The sequence below is a fragment of the Catharus ustulatus genome, chromosome 4 (assembly GCF_009819885.2).
Source record: "Catharus ustulatus isolate bCatUst1 chromosome 4, bCatUst1.pri.v2, whole genome shotgun sequence".
In the NCBI taxonomy this organism is placed as follows: domain Eukaryota; kingdom Metazoa; phylum Chordata; class Aves; order Passeriformes; family Turdidae; genus Catharus; species Catharus ustulatus.
Window position 1 is genome coordinate 48676548 of NC_046224.1, and position 23464 is coordinate 48700011.

General features: G+C 38.4%; 1 protein-coding gene across 1 annotated transcript in view; it reads right to left on the bottom strand.

Moving 5' to 3' along the window:
- The window catches only part of TRHDE (thyrotropin releasing hormone degrading enzyme), a 205119-nt gene that overhangs the window by 66327 nt on the left and 115328 nt on the right, over positions 1 to 23464 (bottom strand). Inside the window, exons 8-9 of the mRNA XM_033057476.2 lie at positions 10713 to 10778; positions 8103 to 8290 (exon numbers count right to left, since the gene is read on the bottom strand). Of these exons, the coding sequence (XP_032913367.1) occupies positions 8103 to 8290; positions 10713 to 10778 (254 nt within the window). The remainder of the gene's footprint in view (positions 1 to 8102; positions 8291 to 10712; positions 10779 to 23464) is intronic.

Genomic DNA, 23464 nt, shown 5'->3' on the forward strand with positions numbered 1-23464 from the left:
TCCTCTGTCCTGCCTCGCACCAGTGCAAAACACCCTTGCAGAATTGCACACGAGGTGCTGATCCTGCAAACCCCATATCTGTGTCGTCCTTTACCCATAAGCATAACCCCTTGACTAGAGCACAGATCTGAGATTTCTCTGAGTGGAGCACCAGGATGCATTATGGACTGAGAAGGATTCACAGAAATAAGAGAGCAGCACTTTAGCTATGTTTACAGCCCTACAGTATGTTCTCAGAGACTAAGTACCAAATAATTTTCAGCACATTCCAGTGCTCAGTTCTGATTTTTCCTTTGAATACTGTGAATTTAAGAAGATTATAATTCCTATGATGGGTTCTCTTTAGACAATAAATTTCCTAGTAGATCCCCACCAAAGTATCTCCTCCATAAAACCCAAGATTCTGCTATTGGTGTAAAGGATCATGCAAAGGGATAAGAAAAGAAGGCCATTATCAGCAACTTTAAAATTGAGCATGTTGAAAGTTTTATCCTCTGATCTACAATGGGGAACTCACATCTCTCATTTTTCCAAAGCTAACAAAATATGACATTTATCCACCCTCACCCTTCCTATAAAACTTGTCTCTGCCAAATGCTGACTGGGCCTTCCCCACTATGGTCTTCCCCTCACTAAAGCCCTCACTTTAAACCCCTTTTCCATTTCCCTGGTACTCTATATTTGCCTATTCCATCTGCACAACTTTAATGCTCCAACTCCAGCTCACACCTGCACCCTGCCAGGCCACGTTGTCTCTCCTACCCCTGCACGTTAAACAGCTCTCCACAAGCACTGCTGTCCTTATTTTCCTCTTCATCTCCCGAAGACATCACTCTCTATTAAAACACAGCACTGCCCTCAAGTAGATGCTCCTTTCCTCAGCATGAAATTGATTTAATTAATGTGAGTCAATTAACTAGATTGGGTATCTAGCAATTCCTGAGAGTTAATGTTAGCAAATAAGATGAGGAAAGTGGCACATCAATAAAATACAACAGCAGCTTTTCTCTGTCAGCCTAACTTCTATCAGGATACAAGTGCTGTCACTACACAGGAAGCAATGACACAATACACTAATTTTGTTTTCCGTTACATTCTGCAAATTCTAACACTGAAAGTTGCCTATATATTGCATACCAGAGTGTCCTGGAAGTTTCCCAGTGAGAAGAACTTCTTGCAAATGGGATCTCTGAAATGGTTTTAGAAATGAAGTGTTAAATTATAATTGGCATTTCTGCTGTCTTTGCTAGCAGCAAAATCTTGCTGGAGACACTAGCACAGATAGGTACTGGAAGGGATTTTAAGAGTATTTCCTATTCAGATTTTTTTTTTTTTTTTAAATGCAGCAATCAGAAAAGTCTTTAAAAATGAAAAAGCAAGAAAACCAGGACATTCCAGTGGCTTTTACAGAAAAGAAAAAATCCTATTGCAACAGGGAGTGCACAGCACAAGGGCTGGGCTAGTAAAAACAGCAAAGGCACTGTTCCATCATGTGCCCAAGGCAGGCAGGCTTGCTCCAGGTCACTCACAGAGGCAGCCCCTCTGCCTGTTCCTATGGAGAAGCAGCACTCAGCACAGCACTGTCCTCTCTCAGGCTCTTGGGGTTAAGGATTGTCCTTATGCACATCAAAGGACAAGATCTATTGGTGTCATAGAGCTAGCCTCTATTCCAGTGTGCATTTCAAGAGAAGGAGTACCCCATGCTTTCTCACTCTTCTGCAAGAACAAGTATTTTCAAGTCCCTGCTTGACCAGCTAAAAAAATGGTTAAATCATTATCTGGCAGTGCTCACACACAGTTCTGTGATCCACTAAGGACTCTTGATTTTTTCATCTCATTCCTGTTAATTCAATTTCCTCTGTGCCTAATACACTGGTACCTTCCTTTCCTGGAGCCTGTTCCCTTTATCATTATTACAGCTGATATAGAGATATTTAGGTCACTCCAGATGAACTAGGGGTACCACATCTACTCCCTAGATAACAACACAATAGTTGTTTCTGGTAGAAACACTGATACAGGCACAAAATTTCAGGTATGGTAAAGATGAAAGGCATAACAAGAGAACACTCAAAGGACCTGAGAAAATGGAAGCTGAGAGGATATTTCTCAGAGACAGGGAAGTAAATGAGCACTTTGTTTTCTATTTAGATTTTTTAGCCCTCTTTCTTCAGTTTATGAAACAATATTTATCGATATTATGGTTCTTTTTTATTACATAATTAATACTACATATGCTACATTAATCTGCAATTGCTCTAAGAACATAAAGAAGATACTAATCAGCATTCCCCTTGTGCTCCTAACATTTTGGTTTGTGTTTAACCTGATCCTTAGCTGGTAAGTGGACAGAGTAAGTTCCCCATCAGTGCTCAAGCAATAATGCTATACAACTATGTAAAAATACACATGGCAATATCGAAACACAGCAACGCTATTACTATGCAAATCATTATCAGTAAAGGGACAAGCACAGCCCTTTTTTCTGCAAAGCCTGAATAAATAAAGGAGCTTTGTCTAGGAAATTCAGAAGAGACTTGAAGGGAAATAAATTCTGCAGTTAATTGTTCATCTTGCAAGTGGAATGACTGCTGAGCAGCTCTGCAGCCCACTGTAAAGCCTTTCAGCTGCTGCAAATACTACAGGGTGTTAGACCCATGGGTCTGTACAGCTCTGGTTTTGCTGGTCATGTCCATGCTTGCACTGTTCAACTGAATTTTCCCCAGTTCAGCTAAACAGAGAAAGATATTGAAGATTACCACACTACAGCATGTATGCATATCCTGTCCATATCCCAATCTGTTCATCTTCCTGTTTTTCCTCACAGCTAGCAAGACATTCCCCTTTAGGATATCATCATGAAAAAACAAAGATTAGCTATGGAAACTGCATGCATGATAAGAACACCGTATAAATGAATATTATCCCAGCAACATTAACTTAATTATTTTGATAACATTGGAAAGGTTACTACTTCTCCACTTTTACAGAGACAAGCTCTGTATATTTTTAGAGGGCAAAACACACCCACAACTAGAAAGTTTTTGTCTGTTCTTCAGTATAGTATATAAAAGGTTTATGGATTTCATCAAAACTGGTTAGTTTATTGTCTAGACCAGAGATTATTTTTCATAAGATTTTTTTGTCATATCTGTGAGACATTTTGTAGTGATGGATGAGGCTAGTGCCTTAAAATCATCATTTTCTGTAAGCAGGGAAACCCACTGAACCCTGTCAGATGGAATATCACCTTCTCCCCTGGAGCATTATAAGGTAAGAGCATAATCTATTCTCACAGGGGTTATACAGGAGTCCAAGACCAAACCTACACATAACTAAAGGGTTGCTATATGGGGATAGAATATGAATTATCCAGTTACAATAGGAGTTTTAAAGTTTTGCTTGCATAAGCTGAAATTGCTACTGAAACATTATACCAACCACAGGCTTTGGCACTCAAATCAAAGCTGGTGATTTTGGTCCTTCTAAGGTGTCTGTCATTGTTAGTTTTATTTTCTCATAAAATAAGAACTATGGATCATGTGAAGACATAAGTGTCAAGCAAAATCTATGTTCAGTTTACAAAGAAGTGAAATTGTGTACCTTCTATAATTTCAGTCCAAATGTTAGAGCTTAGCAAGCCATACAGTTGGTTGTATGCACAGAAATAAATCATAGTTTGTATATGTATGGCTGTTGAAATATATTTTTCTACACATATAATGACAAGGAGCACAAATATACAGGAGATTGGAAAACTTATAATCATTCTCTTCTGTAGGAGAATTAAAGACACTTACAGTAATGGACTAGGCATCAACCACTGCCAAAGGTATCAACAATTTTCACTTTTATCATTTATCACTTAGAAAAATCTGCTTGCTGCTTCTGTCTTCCTCTACATGGTTTCAGAGTTAAAAATTAAATATGCAGCTTCACATTTCATTTTTAACAGTTAATTGCAGCATAAAGCAAGCACAGATATTTTATAAAACCAGAATGGTTCAAAAAGTATTCAGTTGCCTCTTTATTTACATTTTTTATGCAGTAGATACATTTGAAAGATCTACTCTGTGAAGTGACTCTTTCTACAGTAAGGCAAAGTTAAATTTGCCTAGACAGCATCTGAACCAAAAATTTAAACTCCTCATCATTTTGAAGGCAATAGAATTGACATTTATTGCTGTGCCATACCAAACTACAGCCCCACCTCTGGATAACGAAAGACTACAGGGTAGATGGATGCTTTAAGAGCCTTCCCTGGAGCCCTCTAGTGAGTACTGTGTTGTCTGTTTAGATGATAAACTCCTGGAAATGCTTGGACCTGAGCATTTTTCTGTGTTTTGTGCAGATCTACTTCTTATGGTGTTTAGAATGATCATCACGATTAATCCATAGATAAACTACCCTAAGGAAGCCAGCACTGCCTGGTCTGCGAGAGCACGGCCTCAGATGTGGCATAAATACCATTTGCTCTCCGTTATTTACAGTGCCTATTACGGCTCCCCAGGGAGACGAGTCCAACGCCTAAATTCACGGGTCATGCAGGGGAGGTAAGCACCAACTTTATTAGGCTGTGAATTAGGCCACTGATCTGTAACACCCCCAAAGCCTGCATGCTGATGATATATATAAAAATCTCATCACCAGACATCAGCAAACCCTTTCCAATTTCCTGACCAAAGCCACCCACAGGACGAACCAGAACACTGCACTGCGCAACAGTGCTACCACACCCCTCGGTGTAGCTGTAGAAAAACTGTGTCATGGCATACAAAGTTCAGCTCTTCCAATATTAAAAACCAAGCAGAGTAATGCACCTCGAATTATCAAATGACCTCTCACTAATGTGATTTTCCCCGTCCACTGCTCTCATAATAACTGAAGCAATAATCACTTCAGCAGTGGAAAAAAAGAAATAAAAAACTAAAAAATATCTAGGTCACTACCAACTAAAAGATTAAATTTATTTTCAGTATCTCAACCTTATTTTTTACTTAATTTTTTGGTATGAAAGGACATTATTGGCGTGTGGCCTTTCTGCATACCCAGCCCCATGTTCCTGTGGGCAGTGCACAAACAAACTGCATGGTCAGTGTTACAACACTCAGACACCAACTTGTAACTAAGCCATAGGACTTTAATGTAAATTGATGGACGATTTTTGAAAGGTGAATGGCATAGGTAAGTTTCACCTCGTGCTAAATGTATGTGGCTCCTGATCCTTGGTGTTTATACTTACGTAACTTCAAACAACTTCAACTTTCAAACAACTTCAACTGGGAAGCAGCAAATTAGCTCTGCTAATTAGCCAGTGTGCTGACTGGCTGAAGTAAACAACCCATCTGTAAAGCCTTCCTTGAACAAGAGGCTCCTTTTTGTGCTTGAAAGGAAATGGAAGCATAGGAAAAAAAACAATCCAAAGGGGGAAGAGACCTGCCAAAGGAGATACATATATGTATTGTACTCCCTGTTAGGATACTAAATTCCTGTCAGGGCTCACATGGATCTTTTGCTCTGCTCTCTCTAGCACCAAATCATATTTCTAATGTTTAGAAAACAAGAATTGCAATAACATCTGTGGACAAAATCTCCTAAGAAACCCAGCAGAATTTGCCCTGGTGGTGTTGTCCTGGCCATTCCACATATGACAACATACAGTTTGAATTACAAATTAATGTCATATATGAAAATAAAACTAAGTCTAATTCTCACCTTTATTGGGTTTGCATGGCAAGGTTTGGGAGTGTTACAGGGGTGGCTTCTGTGAGAAGCTGACAGAAGCTTCCCCCATGCTCAGCAGGGCCAATGCCAGCTCCAGGAGACACCCACTGCTGGCCAAGGCCAAGCCCCATCAGTCACTGTGGTGAGGTAATGTCAGGAAAAAACTGCTGAGAAAGAGCAGTTGGAGAAAGGAGAGTAAGCGAAAGGAGCAGCTCTGCAGACACCAAGGTCAGTGCAGCAGGAGGAGCAGGAGGTGCTCTGGAGCAGAGATCCAACTGCAGCCCGTGGTGCAGCCCATGGAAAGGCAGGATGTGACCCTCTGGTGTGTAGAGGTCCATGGAGGAACAGAGATCCAGCTGCAGCCTGTGGGGGACCCCACACTGGAGCATGGAGAGCCTGAAGGGGGCTGTGGCCCCATGGAGGCCTGTGCTGGAGCAGAGTCCTGGCAGGAGCTGTGACCCCACAAGGGACCCACACTGGAGCAACCTGCTCCTGAAGGACTGCAACCCTGAGGGAGGGACCCACACTGGAGTAGTTTGTGAAGAACTGCTGCCAGTGGGAAAGACTCATGATGGAGCAGTCTGTGAAGGACTGTCTCCTGTGGGAGGGACCCCGTGCTGTAGCAAGAACCCTCCACCTGAGGAGGAAGGAGCAACAGAGACATGTAATGAACTTACTGCGGGCTCCATTTTTGTTCCCCTGCACTGATGGGGGGAACAAGGTAGAGAAAAGAGGGAGAGGTGCGGGGAAAGTGTGTTTTAAGATTTTTATTTACGCAGTACCTTCTCTGATTTGATTGGTAAAGATTTTCCCCTCCAGCCCCTCCAAGTTGAGTCTGTTTTTCCCATTATGGTAGCTGGTGAGTGATCTCTCCCTGTCCTTAACTTATGAGTCTTTCATTATATTTTCTCTCCCCAGCTCAGCTGAGATGGGCAGATAGAGCAGCTTTGGTGGGCACTTGACATCCAGCCAGGGTCAATACACCGTATCACCCTGGTATCATTTACACACCCAGTAGTCTTTACTCATAAATTATAGCAGCAGTTACTTCAACCAATACTGAATACATAGAAAATCTATTTGGAAAAGTCTCTACAATACTTAGAAGGCTTAACATATCTGTTTCAGTCAATCAAAAAACTAATAATTGCTGTTCTTCTGAGTAGTTAACTCCACTCACATAAAATTACATATATATACGCTTGCCCAAAAGAAATTTTCAAGATAGGAAGGGAGAATCTCTCTCCTGCTGCACTGAGCTGTGAGTCATGAACACTTCCAACAGACCACATTCAGTTGTTTAATCTCTTTTTCACAAAGGAACTAATTTCAGGCCAGAATTTAGACAGATGCTTAATACCCTGTTAGGTTGTTCCAATGCAGCCAGAAAAACAACTATTTACTCTGTGTCATGTTTGAGTTCCATAGTATTCATGTTCTAAAAAAAGATAATGAACTTCTATACACTTTCCAGTAAATGTTACTATAATTTTAGGCCTTCCTCAAGGAATATTCTACAAACTCCAGACATGTCAATCAAAATTTTGTACAAAATTTTTACTTTTTAACAATTTAAATCTACTGGACAAACACAGAATATTCCAGGTTAATATTGAGCCCTCTTTCACACTGAGTATGAACAGGTTAATACAGAGACTTCAAAGGCCATCTTGAAATTCTCTAGCATCAGGTAGCAACAGCTATTCTTGGCCTTAAAATACAATGCCAAAACTGCTTGAAACAATGAGGAATCCCCAGGATCAGCCATGAATGTCAGCTTGTCTCTGGCATGAAGGAAGTGTACAGAGTCGACTGGGAGCAGAAACAAAACAAGCTAATAAATGGAAAAGGAGTAGAGACAGAGATGCTGATTCCAGCCAGTGTAACAGCTCCTATAGGACCAGTTCAGTTGCCTCCAAAAATGAAAGCGCTGGAACCTCCTGCCTTAAACAGAGGTCCAGTTCAGGTCTTGATGGCTTCCCAAGTTAAGCAAGTTCTGTAGCTACATATAGTTACATTGGCCTGCCCAATGTATGAGAGGTCCACTCCAAAGAATTCTTAAGAACTATCAGACCTTCCAACCATATTCCAAATTACTTCACGGGGTGTGACAAAATTAAAAGGAAAGGGGAGGAAACAAATGAGTGAGGCAAGACACTGCCACAGAGAACTGTCAGGATGCAAATGGATATTTTTGTTCCAATTCTTTTAATGAGCCTCAACTTTACTACAGCTCAAATTAAAACATTACCACACGCTGTTGATACCAAGCAATGATCAAATTTCTAAAAAAGCCATTTTCATAAAAATAGACACATAGAGCACTTACTTAAACAACTACAGCATCTTGAAAGATAGTAATTGAGAAATACAAGTACCTGTTGTCCCCACGGGCAGGATCCTTGGGTTTAGTATCACTATCATAAACAAAACGCTCCTGGGAGATGACTATGATGTTGTCTGTAGTTTCATTTCCCAAGATAGTGATAACAGGATAACCCATCTGTAGTGTCCACTGATCCATCACCTCTTGGATATTTACAGATTTTCCAACCCTTTTTAAAGCCTTGGGAAAAAAGGAAAAGTATCAATACACTGAAGCAGTATCAACATGGGAAAACTTTTTTTTTTGTCCCCTGGATCATAACTGTTTTTTAGAGGGTAAAATAACCATCACACGTGTATGCAGATACACACACCCACCCAATACACACACTACCTAACTGAACTTTAGGCTCTGTGTATCTTAAAAATAAATGTTGAGTAATCTTAACAGAGAGCAGAGTGACAGTCAGAAAGTCATGTTTTTCACATCATTCAAGTATTTCTGCTGTAACAGAAGAAATAACCTGCTTTACAGGATTTTAACAAGAGCCACAGAAATACTGGGTAGCTATTCTTAACCAGCTAAGGTTAAAAAAGACAGTGTTGGTTGATATAGGCACCTACAATAAGGCATATTTGAAGGGTCCTCATTTCTAAAAATACAGAGCTTGTCTGTTCTGAAAATCAAAATGACTAGTTATTTGACAATACTGTCCCTTATGTCCAAAGTGAGGCAACGTATACCAAGACATCCCCTGCTGCTTCATAAACTGCACCTGTCACAACACATGGAGGAATAATCTGTTCATATTTGATTCCGTATGTCAATAAAAATGCTGTTTTACAAGTGGATTTTTATCTGAAACACAAAGACACTATAGCATCGTGGGAGATGAGACTGCATATGAGGAGAAAGAGGCATCATTTGTTCTCCAGCAATGGACATGCTCCTAGCTGTCGAACATTCCAAGACCACAGACTGAGCAACCTCTGATGAATACAAGCAGAAGATGTCTTCAGAACTGAAGCTGGAGTTGTACTGCATTAGGAACAAAGGGGTTGGCAACAAATGCATTTATGACGGAGGTAAAAGGAATTATTAGCTGCAACAGTAGATATGAGCATACAGTATAGCTATAGTGGTTATGGACTAGAATATAGTGTCATTTTTGTTCTACTTTTTTAGCTGCAGATTCTGCTGTTTCTTCAAGAAAACACTCATTTCTTTCACCTCACATTACCCAAAACTGTCCCAGAGGCTTTAAAAGAGGAAGGCAAGAAAGATTCTTGCAGTGACATTCAGCTAAAGATTAACACAGATCTGAAAGCCTGTCTGTATGTTACTTGTCTCAACTCTCATTAGCAGTCAGCACAGACACAGGACTTGGTTCAGTTGCCCACGTGTAGGTGACTAATGTCATTTACCTTTACCTGCCACTCCAAAGAGCACAGATTTCCCCATGTATCTTATGCTAAATTGGTTAGACACACCTGAATGTCTTGAATATCCTACTGCACCTAATCTGGCACTAGTTGCCTATATTTGAACAACTATCTCAAGCCTCTAGTCAACAGTCAGTGGTTCAGGCTTATTATAAAATAATCATGTAGTGGCTAGCCAACTGAATTACTCTCTATGCTCTGCTGACTATATTGACCAGATTTCTGGACTCCTGTCGTTCCTATTCACTAGCATCAAATGACATGTCCTAAAATATTCAACACATTCTTTCAGAACCAGTGTACCTACAACAGACATGCTTCTCATGTGGTAGCTGGCAGCCAGGTAGGATAAATTAAGGTAAAAGCTGTTAGAAGTCTGTGAATCGGCAACTGAAGACTCAGTGAGAACAACAGGATCTTGGACACCTAGTTTACATTTACATACCTGTTGCTCTAGATGTCTTAACCTCCAGCTGAATCCTAGTTTTGGTGTCAATAGTGACAACTAGATTGACATGTTTTGTAGGGCTTGAACTGGTACTTTTGCCAAAACTCTCTGACTGTACTCCAGATTGCCTTCCACTCAGTCTTTATTTCTAGGGAAGACAGACTAGCTCAGACTAGTCCCAAAAGAGAGAAATTCAGGAACACTTCACTCATCTGACAAAAATTATAGCCATTGTGGAGCCCTAGACCAAGCTCTAGAACCCAAGTCAAACCTGGATATAGCAATATAAGTCTCTATAGCCTACCAAATATTACAGTGAATAGTTCTCTGTTTATACCATACTTTAAAGCTTTAATAGTTCTGTCCTTCACAAAAATCTTAACTCCATACAAAATCAGAAACACACATGATGGAAATGCCAAAGCCCAGCACTTTCATGTGCTTTCCAGCTTATGGGTCTCAGTGTGCTGTCACTGAAGTCAATGATAAATTCTATGAAGTATCTTTCACTGCACATCAGTGATATAACACATGTTGGGAAATATATTCTAACAGAACAAAGAATATAAATGCTGCAGAACTCATATTTTTAATGTTGCCACGATTAACTCAAATGGAATTTCTTTGCATCAGTTTTTATATTTGCTCTGTGGTCTGAAGATCTCAATATGCTCTATGCACTCCTGATCAAAGGTACTTCCTGATCTCACCAAGTAAAACACCATAGCAAATTCCTGTTTCTCCCTCAGTGAAATAGATTAAAGCATTTTACCTTTGACAATGTGTTCCAGAGATCATTTCTGGCTGCATTGCCATACTTGTGAATGGTTAAATAGTCCTACAGAAATAAAAATAAGAATCAAAATCGGTATTACAATACACAAGACAAACAACAAGAGCTGTGCATCACTGCTATTAGGAGTTAAATCACATCAATGTTTGTATTTGTTAAAAATCTAGAAATATACAATATGTTTGTCCTAAGGGAATAAACAGTTTCTTAAGGTACTTTGAAATGAAAAAATTGTTGCTAAAAATTTCATTTACAACATTCAGTGCTCTTCCTTTTCTGTGTAAGCCATTCTACAAGCTAAATATCTTTAATATATATCTAAGGTTCCTGGGTAATTCTTGGCAATGAAAGTAGAAGCTGCTGAAACACAGTTCCAGTTGCTATTTTAGCAGGTCATTTTGCTTTGTCTAGTGTCAAAAATTTGTTCACTTGGATGACAGTTAGATTCTTTACAGAAGATTTAACTGAGCAATAGTCCATCTGAAGTCCAAACCCTAATCTAGGGAGATCCTGACCCTTCAGAGCTAAAATACATCATCCTGGTAACTAGGGTTATAACAGGGAGCAGTGGAGGACATATGACAGGAATCCAATTCCCTGCTTGTGCACAGAAACCTACATGTGTGTTTTCATGCCACCTGTGACTCAGAGTCTGAGGAGGTAATAAACTGAATGCTTTCACTTAATCTGCCACAGTTTCAATAACTGAAGGTTCATTTTTCTCTCATAACAACCAGAAGGATAATTCCCAATAAGCTTCCATCATATTAAAATAACTTCCCTAATTAATAGTTTAAGCACATTACCAGCTTGGGTCTAGGTCTTTCAAGCATAAAATATTTTCTTTTTAAAATTACTTCTGGAGAGACAAAGTTGTTGTCCCCCACTGTCCCATGTCCCTTGACAGCAGCTCGTTCAGTTACAAAGGTGAAATTCAGCACTGATTATTTGAATAACATACATTTCAAGCATTTGATTAGGAGAATTAAGTGAAAAAATCAGATCAGAGGTTGTACATCAACTGGTTCTCCTACAACTGAATTTCTACCATCTTCACTTTACACAATGATAGAAGACAAACCCTAATTTACTGCACAACAATAAAACTGGGACAAATTTGCTGACTGTGTTATCTGTGCTTTGTGTGAAGTAAGATACTGTGGGAATAATTAGTATTTGGAAAGCAAATTTTCTGATACACAAATGTAGCACCTGTGACAGATTTAGATTTGTCAGCCAACTTTTACTAAATCAAGCAACAACTCCCATTTACTCATAGACTAGGAAGGCTAAATGAGAACCCTGACTCTGTAAATGCAGTGCTGATTCTTAACAATGTCATGAGAATAACTCAGAGACAAGACAGTATTATATAGGCACCCCTATAGAACACTTTGCTTCCATTTTGTCTGAAAACACAGAATCATTTAAGGCACAGTGAAACATTCAATAGCTTCCAAAGCTAAAGAAGATGAATTGAAAATTAGAAAGATAAAATAGGAATAAACAAAAGTGGGAAAAGGTAAATAAGTAACAACAGATATACCATCCACATTTTAAGCAGTACTAGAAAATGCTGCATATATTGGTCCTTCTGATAGATGCTTTTAGAGTCATTGCAGAGCAAAATAAAATGGGTGGAACACTGGAGGACTTCATCCAGGCAATAATCCTGTTTACCAATCTACCATTAGACATTACACTTGACTTTACATTTTTTGTTCAGAAAGACTGCAAAGAGATTAAATGTTTCTGCCTCTTTTCTTTTAGGTTTCCTTTGTTCGGGCTTTTTCCTCCCAATACATAGATTGGGAGGTTTAAATGTGGCTTGTCACTCAGTGAAAAATTTGTTATCCTTCCAATCTAACATGTTTATCTCACAAAGGAAAACAAAAGGAATCCTACCCTTTACACAAAATAAGAATATACCATAAGAAACACAACATCTAGGTACAATCCTTGTACCATACAATCCAATCATCAATTTTGTCATTATTTCATGAAAGTTGCATCAAGAGCATAAATTCAGCATAAAACTAGGAGTGTTATCAAATGCTTGCACAAAAAGCAGTCTTAACTGACAGCACGTATCAACACAGGTTTTCAGTAGTAACCTACATTGCAATCTGAAATCTGAGTGCAAAAGGCTTCTGAACCAGGTCCCATCAAATATCCTCTTTTTCCTATCTTCATATATTGTTTTCAACAACAACCAGTAGCAGATACCTGGAAACAGTATAAAACTAGAAAAGCATACAGTGGTACCTCCCACAACTGCTCTTCCATCATGCAGCACTTCATGGTACAAAAAATCCTAAGCAGATTAGTATCCTTGCATTTAATAGTTATCTTCTGTGAATTTGGCTGGTTGCTTTCTGAACAAATCAGCATTTGCAACACCTTATGGAAAAGCATTTCCCACTTCAGTGATCTGTTGTGTGCTATCTGTTACAAATGCCTGCCTGTCCACTGATTTCATCTGCTGCTTCCTACTTCTGGCATTAGAAGACACAGTGCATTACTGTTCCCCACTTCCCTCTCCCCAAGCCACTCATGTTTCCACAGATCTTTATGGAATGTGTCCCCGACCCAGGGCTTATACAGGTTTTATACTGAGAACCCTGCCACACGCAACCACTCCCAGTTGTGCTGCAAAGTTATACTGCCACCCCAGTTTCTGACTCTAAAGGTAGTTTGGATAGTTTCTGACCCTGCCTGAACTTCCATTACCAGATGATGAGCCTCACTTCCTCTTCCATTGACAGGCATTCAGTTTAAAAAGGAAAAGATGTACCAGCATCAAATACATATCGGGAAGGAGTAAAATAGGAGCCAAAGATCTATACATACCCTGTTTGTCTATTCTAAGGACGGAACAAGCAGGAGTATAATCCATTTTTTCCCTGGGGAGTCATATCTAAGTGTTAAGCAGCTTGCAGTGGGGCAGAATACATGCTTTCATTCACTGTAACTCTCCAGGGAAGGAGTATTAGCCATCCCTTTGCCTGTACATCCAGTAGAAAAACCAGCAAACAGAACAGAGATGCAAGCCACAGAACAGAAAAGGACGATGACACTGAAAACCCAGCTGTCTGAGTCTGAGCTGTGCTCAGCACAGCTCCAAAGGAGGCACAGTGACTTAAAGCCACTTACTCAGAAACACATATGCCCAAAACCATCTGGCTGCAAGGCTGCTTCCCATCATAAACTTGCAAGTCTATCACCAACAGAAGCTGTTCCATCGACTGGAGTATACTGGTGCATGAAGAGATGCATTAGCCACCTTCCTGTCAGCTATAACCCTACAGTGTATGTGAGCACAAAAGATGGCATGAAAATCCCTTTAACAACGCAAAACTCAAAGGTGCTCTTCTACAACTCTTCCATTCTCCTTCCCTGTAATGCTGCCTCCAAAGCTTTTCATTGTCACAGAGAAAGCAGGAAGAGTTTGCAGACCCTAGGGCATGTCACACAACATGAAAATTAATCAAAAACACACACCAAGAGTAGTCACTTGGGTTTACATTTTCAGCACACATCCTCTTATAATATTCTTCCTAATATTTTCACGTTAAAATATGAAACCACTCCTTGCCAACAAGAAAAATGGAATGTAATCATTCACCTCTATCAATAAAAAATTAATCAGACAATGCAGTTTTTTAACATGTTTTAGCATGTCCTAACATTAAATAAATAAATATCCTGACTGTGATACAAGAAAATAAAGTCCATTTACTGCACAACCAAAATATAAGATCGTTCCAAAAATCCCAAAAGATATATACTACAGTATAATGTGTTATCAAACAGCAATCTTAATCCCCCCCCCAAAAAAAAAAAATTAAAAGGCTCATTACTTTTGAAATTATTTCTTGAAAATTGGAGCAGATAGCTTGAACAGTAGTAGGAACAATGAAAATGCTCAAAGATTTTGAAAGATGGTTTTAGTAATGCTGTATTGATTAAGTTTTCAGATCTTTCATTGTATTAGATTTTTTTAAGAAAAGGAGATTATTTAAAAGAAAAAATTCTTTCATTTCTTTGCAATATTGGCTGTTAACTAAGCTTCTTGGTTTCAAAATAAATTAACTACCCCACAATCCAAACATGATAATGCCCACAACTAACAAAAAGTCAGTGACTGATAAATACCAAAAGGTTAAGCAAGTGTAAAGGAGGAATAAGTCTCCAAACATGTGTCTTACTTTGAGGAGAGATTTTACATCTATAAACAGAAACTAAAATATCAAATCTAGGACTAAACTCCTTTCTCAGTTAATCTGTATGAAGTTGATTGCCCAGCTGGAGGAACAGCTCCTGAGTTACATTATTGGTGCTGAGATCTGAAACAGATTGATATTGAATAACTTCATTTTTCTCCTAAAGATAACCAGAAAACTCCACTATATGAGAGAGGAAAAAGTAGCAAACTATTTTCATCTCCAATTGTTGTGGCTATGTTTCTCCTTTCTCAAGGCTCAGGAAAAGCAGACTTACCTCTACCTCCCTTTTTTGTATTTCATTCCCACTCCTCAGTGCACATCCTCCTCCCTTTGGCCTACAATATGTTCTTGTTCAACGGTTTTATACATGACTGCTGTATATCACTGAAGATTTAGAGCTACAAATAAAAACATTTAGTTCATGTAGAAATCAGGCTCTGAGGCTCCAGGTATCAAATACAGTGTGTTTGTTTTCCTAGAAATTTATACACCTGATCTTGAGCTCCCAGACACCATCTGACAGATGCTGACTCTCTGACTAAAATGTGCCACTTTTTCCTCCCTTCCTTCACACTGCTAACATCAAATCTGTTATCACATATTAACACTGTGTAGCATTCAAATAAAAAATTATAGGCAAGGGTCACAGGGTGGTGCATATGTTTGCAAAGGTGAGTGACAAACAAGAAAGAGGGAGTGAGAGACAGTGGCAAAGGACTACCAGCAAGCTACAACACCGTGAAGATTCCCAAAAGACAGGAAGAGTACTGAATAGAAAATGTAAAACATCCAACTAGATTTTCAATGTTTTTCAGCTGTACAACAGACTAATCCTGACGAAGCAGCTGTAAGGAAGACAAGTGACCAGCCTCTTGGCTGGGCAGTCAGACAGGAAACAAAATAAGGAGTAAGTAAATTCATCTTGCAGGTCATGGTCAACACTGTGTAAAGGCAGATTAGTTGGGGGTTAACTCTATTTGTCTCAAGAATTAATTTGTACCAGTGTGTCAAACTGCAGAGTTACCTCCAAACTGAAAGAACAGTCGTTATCAGACCAGCTGTCAAAACTCTACTGCAATGCCAGCTAAGAAAAAAATTTGAAACAGATTTTTCCTGGACAAATAAGCAAAACAAATGCTTCACTTTCTACATGGTTTGAATAGAAGTGCCCAAAACTGATTTCTAGCAGTCTAGTAAGAAACTGCCAACATACAGAATACACAAGAATCATAAAATATGTTTTCATCACAGTTTCCACCAGAAGATCAAAAATGCTGATTTTCTTCCTACACTTTAACCTATTACTGCATTAAAATGTGCTCTTCCTACAAAAATAAAGTTACTCAAAAGTCAAGAATTTAACTAACTAAAAAATCATTTCAACTTACAATAACAAAAAGCCAGCATCAAAATTATATTGAAATAGCACATAAGGAGTATAAGGTAATGCTTGCAGATAGCAGGCCTGACTATGTAGATATTCCTTAACTAGTATGAAAATTTTCACATCTGTTACAGTCACAGCATCAAATGCATTCCTGCATCTGCCTTCAGCTACAGTTTAATGATACTTTGGTGGTACAGCCACACTAAGCACGTCCCACAACCTTTGCTCCTCCTTGGACCTATGTCCCTGTTTGTGAAGCTCCTATATAGACCAGATCTCTGAAATGGCCTGTATAGGAATGAATCTAACATTTCCCTCTAAGGACACCCTTCATGATCAAGTTTACCAAGGAGGACTCCAAACTCTTCCACTGGTACAAATGAAGACGTGTTGGGAGGCCATGAATTGAGGGGAACAAGCAGCTGGAGGTAGCATTGAGGAAAAGAGAGCAGTGGTTTCCCACTGTCCTGTCCAAGTATGAGCCAAGTATTATGATAGAGACCAGACAGAAATATACACAGTGGTGATTTCAGAATATAGGTAAGAGAAAGATTATAATTGCATCACATTTAAGGGGAACAAAAATTTTATTTTGAAGAGTATTTCTCTAAAAGCAATGCTTAAATGTTCTTTTCACAAATGTTTAAGTAACGGTTGGGAATGACATTTCTCATCAAAAAACTAATTTTTACAGTAAATTAGTTAACCTTCATTAGAAATTATGTGTGGACACTGCATTCAGAACTGAAGTAGACTAAACTTTGATCACAAATCAAAGAAAAGGAAATAACATTTAATTTCAGTTTTTAAAGAGTTCATATGGGGCTACCGTGAGGTTTAAGTAATCCAACTATTTAAAATATCTACTACCAGGAGATTTTTAGCTAGCTTCTAGTTCAAACTCACAAACAGGTAAAAAGAAGTTAAAAAAAGACTGAAAGGTGTGTAACGTACTTCAAAGTCATCACACAAAAATTCAGTTCAGCTGTGTTTTGCCTTCTCTTGGAGTTGATATCTCAGGCAACACATAAAATCTTAGGGAAGGAACTTAGTGGAATCCTATCACTGAAACTAGCTGAAACTCCAGCCCTAAATTTCCAAAAGGTGCATTTAGACCTTTTCACATAGAACAGTGATATAATGCTGACAAACCAGCAGCAATTGAAAAATATCCAGTCAACATGTCATATCTACAATTAAATCATTATGTCTCAACAGCAAGCCATAACTACTAATCAGAAAGAGAGAAACTGGAACTACAATGAAAATAAATCTGAATTTTCTGTGGAGCAAATGATGCTGAATGGGCCACATAATTATAGCATTTTACTTTGTCCTTTTCCCTTTGTAATTCATGATATTCCCATTGATGCTAAGAATAATCATATCAGCAGAACTTGTATTTCTGGCATTATATGGGCCAATGGGAGTTTTAGCATTGATTTTCCAGGAGAAAAATTAGGGCAATATTGAGAGTATCTCATCCATGGTATTAGAAGTATAACATTCATTTAGAGGATCCAGACAGGACCTGTGCTGTGCTATATACAGGCTGAGATACAGGAAAAACCAGCAAAAGTAAGCAGGCAAGAGCCATCATTAAGTCAATTCAGTTAGCATGGTCCACCTTGTGAATTGAATCAGGCATTGTCCTATGTAGAAAACACTGGGTACTTGCATAATTAAAAAACCTGGTAAAGGTGCACACACAGAAAAAAACAAAAAAGAAAAAAAAATATTTAAAAATAAAATTAACTTTAGTATTTCACAAAAAATTTACATTCAAATTATGTACCTTCAAACAATTTTCCTTTAAGCATTATCATTTTGCAAACACTCTTAGTTAGAGGAAAAATTTCCATTTTTTGGAGTGGTACCCAAGTCTAGCCCTTACTATGCTATACATCTTTAACATTTTCAAAGGAAAAAAATACTGTGACGTGACAATGTATAGAAGTTTCTTATGCAAGAAACTGACCTTTTACTGTGTAAGCCAAAGTGGAAAAAGCTACAGGAATTCAGTTCATAATGCTGATTTCCTTTAACAAATGTATACTAAAATCCAGAGTGATGTAAATTAGAAGCAAAAGAAACGCTGAGGGGGCAAAAAAGGTGAAAGATGCTAACAACCTCATATGATATGCAGTGTAGAAAACAGTGATGTCAGCTCCTACGGGATTTCCTATGAATTCTGAAGTCCTCCCTTAAACATGCTCAAAATCTCCAGTTGACAATTCTCAGATAAAGGGATTGGTAGCAACTAACTCAGACAGTTAATTAATTGCCAGAACAACCGTGGTGATACTTTGATGTTCACGAAGGTCATACATTCTGCTTTTCTAAACCAGAGGAGGTGGATGCAGAATCAGCTGAAAAATACTTTACTCAATACCTAGTAAATGCACCAGCTGCAACACCAGAGGTACTCTAGCTGTAAAGATGCTCCTCCTGGGTGGCAAAAGCTACATCCTTTGACTGAGCAAAGGAAGACTCCAGGTAGTTCCATGTGCATTGTTGATCTGAAGACAGAATCACAGTTCACTGCTTCACTGACCTTGATCCTAAGATGCCTGATTTTTTCTTTGTTTGTCTTTACAGATTTTTAATGTTTCTACAGAAAACTCTTCAAAAGAAGTCTCTAATGATGTCTCATTAAAGATAGCAAACAATTATGTTATGAATTGGTAATAAAGATAAAATAAATAGATATTAAATGGGTAAACTGTTTAATGTACTATGTAAAAATAGATTATCATATAATATCATGAAAATAGATTAAAATATTTAATGCATTACTATTTCATGCACATTTCAGGTGTCAAAAAAGCAGGAAAAAGCAGTGTGGATGAAAGGAAGTTTAAATAGCCAGCAATACTCGGAAGTGACTGAAATCTGAACCTTGCTGTATTTAATATCCTGAACACCACACTTCCCCAGACAGCTCCTTTGAAGGGCTGACCAATTTGTTTCAATACAGTGGCCACTCTACAGCACCAAAAGAGACAGTATATATCCAGAGTACTGTATGAAAATTCTTCCAAATATACAATGTGAAGCCTAAAAAGTAGTTAATTTATCACAGAAGCAGAGATTCCTACAGTAACTAATTCAAACTGCTGATGATGCACTAAATCAGAGTGAGTGATGAACACATACATAGCAGCAAGTGAAGTTCAAAAGGATACAGATCTATGTGATCAATGAGCTGTCACACAGCAAATGAAATGCAGTGTTGACAAACGTACGGTAATAGAGATGAGGCTCCAAAATAATCAAACCAAATATAAGAAAAATAAACCAGTGCAGAAATATCTCATTACAGCACTGGAGGTGCCTTTTTAAACACATCTACCAGATATTCAAATCACTGGTACTTCTCTCTCTATTTAATTTGAAAAAAATAAAAACCAAGTACAGATTACTTGAAGAGATGCATTGTCATAAAGCAGTAAAATCTTCCCCAAAATGCAGTCCAGTGACACCAGACATGTAAGACACCATTAAGACACCATCTATTTCAAGCACAGAGTTGGAACAGCAGAAGAAAACCTCCCACAGACCTAGTATCGTATTGTACATTACCACCTGATTGATGACTGAATGATAAGGCCAACTTATGGCTTCTCTTCTACCTCTATCAATCTGTGCAGTTCAGAAATATAATCAGAACAAGTGGTGCTGACCAAGCCTCTTCATACTCTAACTACCTTCTTACCTGATTAATAGCTTTTTGACTGAAGAGCAACACCATTTTCTAAGAAGAATACTGGCATTCAGTGATGTGCACTTCCTGAATTTTCCTGCAGCATAAGAAACTGCACATCATGAAAGATGCCAGAACTTTTACAAAGATAGAAATCACCTACTCTGAGAAGGAAGCATTTATTAGATATTTTCTACAAAAACAATAGCTGTAACTTTCTCATATGCATGTGGTACCATTTGTGGCTACTACTGTCATCATTCAATTACTCATTACAGTCAATAGAAATACATTCTCTTTTGCTTTTGTCTATGGAGTGCTACAGTGAGAATGTTCTGTCTGTAACTAAATCTCCTGTTTGAAATGTCATATGATTCAAGATATCCTTTCTTTAAAGAGCTTCTCAAAAATCATACCTTCACTAGTCTCTTGGATGCAGCTTTATTGTGGAACTGCCACACTATAATCAAATGGCCTTTCAAGTATATTTACCATCATAGGAACAGGCCAGTTATTCTTGACAGATATAAATCTCTACAAAGACATCTCCACTGTAAAAATGAGCACTTCTACCAGAATTTTAGTTCCTTGCCTACTCCTTAATGGAAGAGTTGTCTGAACTGTTACAGATCACATGCACATTTGTACATTTCCTTCAGATCATATTTATTGGTAAAGAATATCCACCAAAGAGCCTCATTCTCCTCCATCAACTTTTCTTTTTAAATTGATTTTTTTCTTTGACAAATAAGGGATTTTTCACCCCCAAGCTGTCTCAACCTTCTCTTCAAAAAGTCCACACGCCAGGTGAGCAAGAAAAAATAGGCAATTAACAAAAAAGGTAGCAATCCTATTTGTTTCTTGGTCTAAACCTTGCTTTTTCCTCTGCTTAACTCAAAGGTTACTTTATCTGTTGTAGCGTGTCCTATACAAAAGCTCTAATTATTTAGCTCTTAATAAGAAAACCAATCATGCCTTGATTTGGATGAAACCACAAACAATACAAACAAAAATAAAGAACTACTCATGTTGGTTTATGCTACTTTAGCAAGACTTCAGAATTATTCTTTTTTCTCATCTGTTAAACACTTAAGGATATATCTAATACACTAAAAAGAATTGAAATAATACTGAAAATATAACAGAGTGGAGAGGTAACAGTATAGAAGGTTCCTGGAGTGTGTGGAAATTTACTTCTAGACACAGTTGGTGAGCAAGACAACTAAAAAAACTTCCCTGGCGGACCTCTTGTTTGTGAACAAAGATTGGTGGGTGATGTGATGATTGGAGGGCATCTTGGGCTCAGAAATTACGAAATTATAGTTTTCAATTCTTAGAGAAATAAGGAGAGGGGTCAGCAGAACTGCCACCTTGATCTGTTTATGACACTTGAGAGAGCCTGAAGAGGAGTCCTGAGGCTGAACATGTTTAAAAAATCGTAAAGGTGCTGGAGCTGACCATCCCCATGTGCTGAAAGACAAGCCAGTGGGGAAGTCTGAAGCTTAGATAGCAAAAACTAGTTTATGACCTTTGGAAAAAGGGGCAAGCAGCTCAGGAGAACTACAAGAGCATTGCAAGGTCATGTGGGCAGAAAATTTGAAGAGCCAAAGCCAAAGTAGAACTCTAGACACTGTGGTAAAATATAGTAAGAAATATTTCTATAAATATATTAGCAAGAGAAGGAGGGCTGAGAATCTCCATCCTTTGCTGAATATGGGGAATAACATGGTGACAAACAATGAGGACAAGGCTGAGGTACTTAATGCCTTCTTAGTCTCAGTTTTGCACAGTAAGACCAAATGTTCTTTGGGTACCCAGCCCCCTAAGCTGGACAACAGAGACAGCAGAACTGAAGCACCAAACATCTGAGGGAAAATGGTCAGCAGTCTTCTACACCACTTAGATACACACAAGTCTATCGCAAGGGACAGGATCCATCCAAGGGTACTGAGGGAGCTGGCAGCATTGCTCACTGAGGCACTTTCCATCATTTACCACCAGTTCTGGCTAACTGGGTAAGCCCCAGACAATCAGAGGTTAGCAGTGTGACACTCATTTACAAGGAGGGTTGGAAGGATGATCTGAGGAATGACTCAGCCTGACCTGAGTACCAGGGAAGGTTGGAGCAGATTGCCTAGAGTGCCATCACACAGCAGATGCAAGACAACCACAGCATCAGGCCCATCCAGCATGCTGTAAGAAAGGTCCTGTGTGACCTACCTGACCCCCTTCTACAACCTGCTCTGTGAATGAAGGAAAGGCTGTGCATTTTATGTACCTAGACTTTACTAAAGCCTTTGACACCATTTCCCACAACATTCTCCTGGAAAAACTGGCTGTGGAGGTCTTTTAGAACTCAGTTACTTGGGAAGTCATTACAACAACACAGGAGGAATGAACTATCAAGTGCATTTTCAGAATATCTGTTATATGAAGAGATTTATAAATAGTAGTGATATTCAATTTTGCTATTCTGCGGAAAGGACATTTAGTTGAGTATTACAATTCCATGTTAAAACAGGATTCAAGGCAACTTAATTCAAAAACCCAAGTGATGGAATCAAGCTAAGGAGCTAAAATGCCTAAACTGGTGCATGACAGAAAGGGTAAATTAGTCCTCCGGTTTCCCTTAACATTAGCAAAGCTATAGTCTCCCAAATACACAGTGCATTATTTTGTTAGATTTGCAATATACAAAGAATTAAATGATCGACAGGTATTTCCAACTGTATAATTTGTAGCTTATGAAAAACTTATGAATTTTATGTTTTATTTTGTTCAGATTGAAGACACACACATGGAAAATCTCTATCTGGATTTCAAACTGGTTTTAGTTAAAATCATCATCTTCTGACTGAACTGATGCCAAGACTTGCACTAGTCAGATTTTCACAGTTAGACTTTTCATAGACTTCCATTAGCAAACAGAATGGTTTCTATTTAGAGCCACAGCAGTGAAAAGCAGAAATAATAGGAAACCATTCAAATCAAAAACCAAAGCTCCATTACAACTTTATGGTAATTATGATTAATCCTTGCATAGCTATTCTTTGATCTGAACTTTTTTTTCAGTCTATTTCAGGACAACTTGCAGACTGTTTTTTCTCAGGCAAACATAGAAGAGAACAGATAAAACAGGGTTTAAAATGTACACACTAAAACTTTTCCTTTCTGAGTGACATACTCCACTGAGAAAAAGTGCTACTGAATTCCTCTATGAATTGATCAGTCCAGACAAAAGTTTCTGGCTGGAGTATGGAGTTTGCTGGACTAAGGACAGAAATCTTACTGTCTTAAATGACATGATGGTTTTACCCTTGATATACACACAACTTTATGAAGGAAACTTCTGATTTAAAGAGTTCTAATCTGGATGTGAAATTCATCTAATTGATCTGACCTGGTGTTACAACTA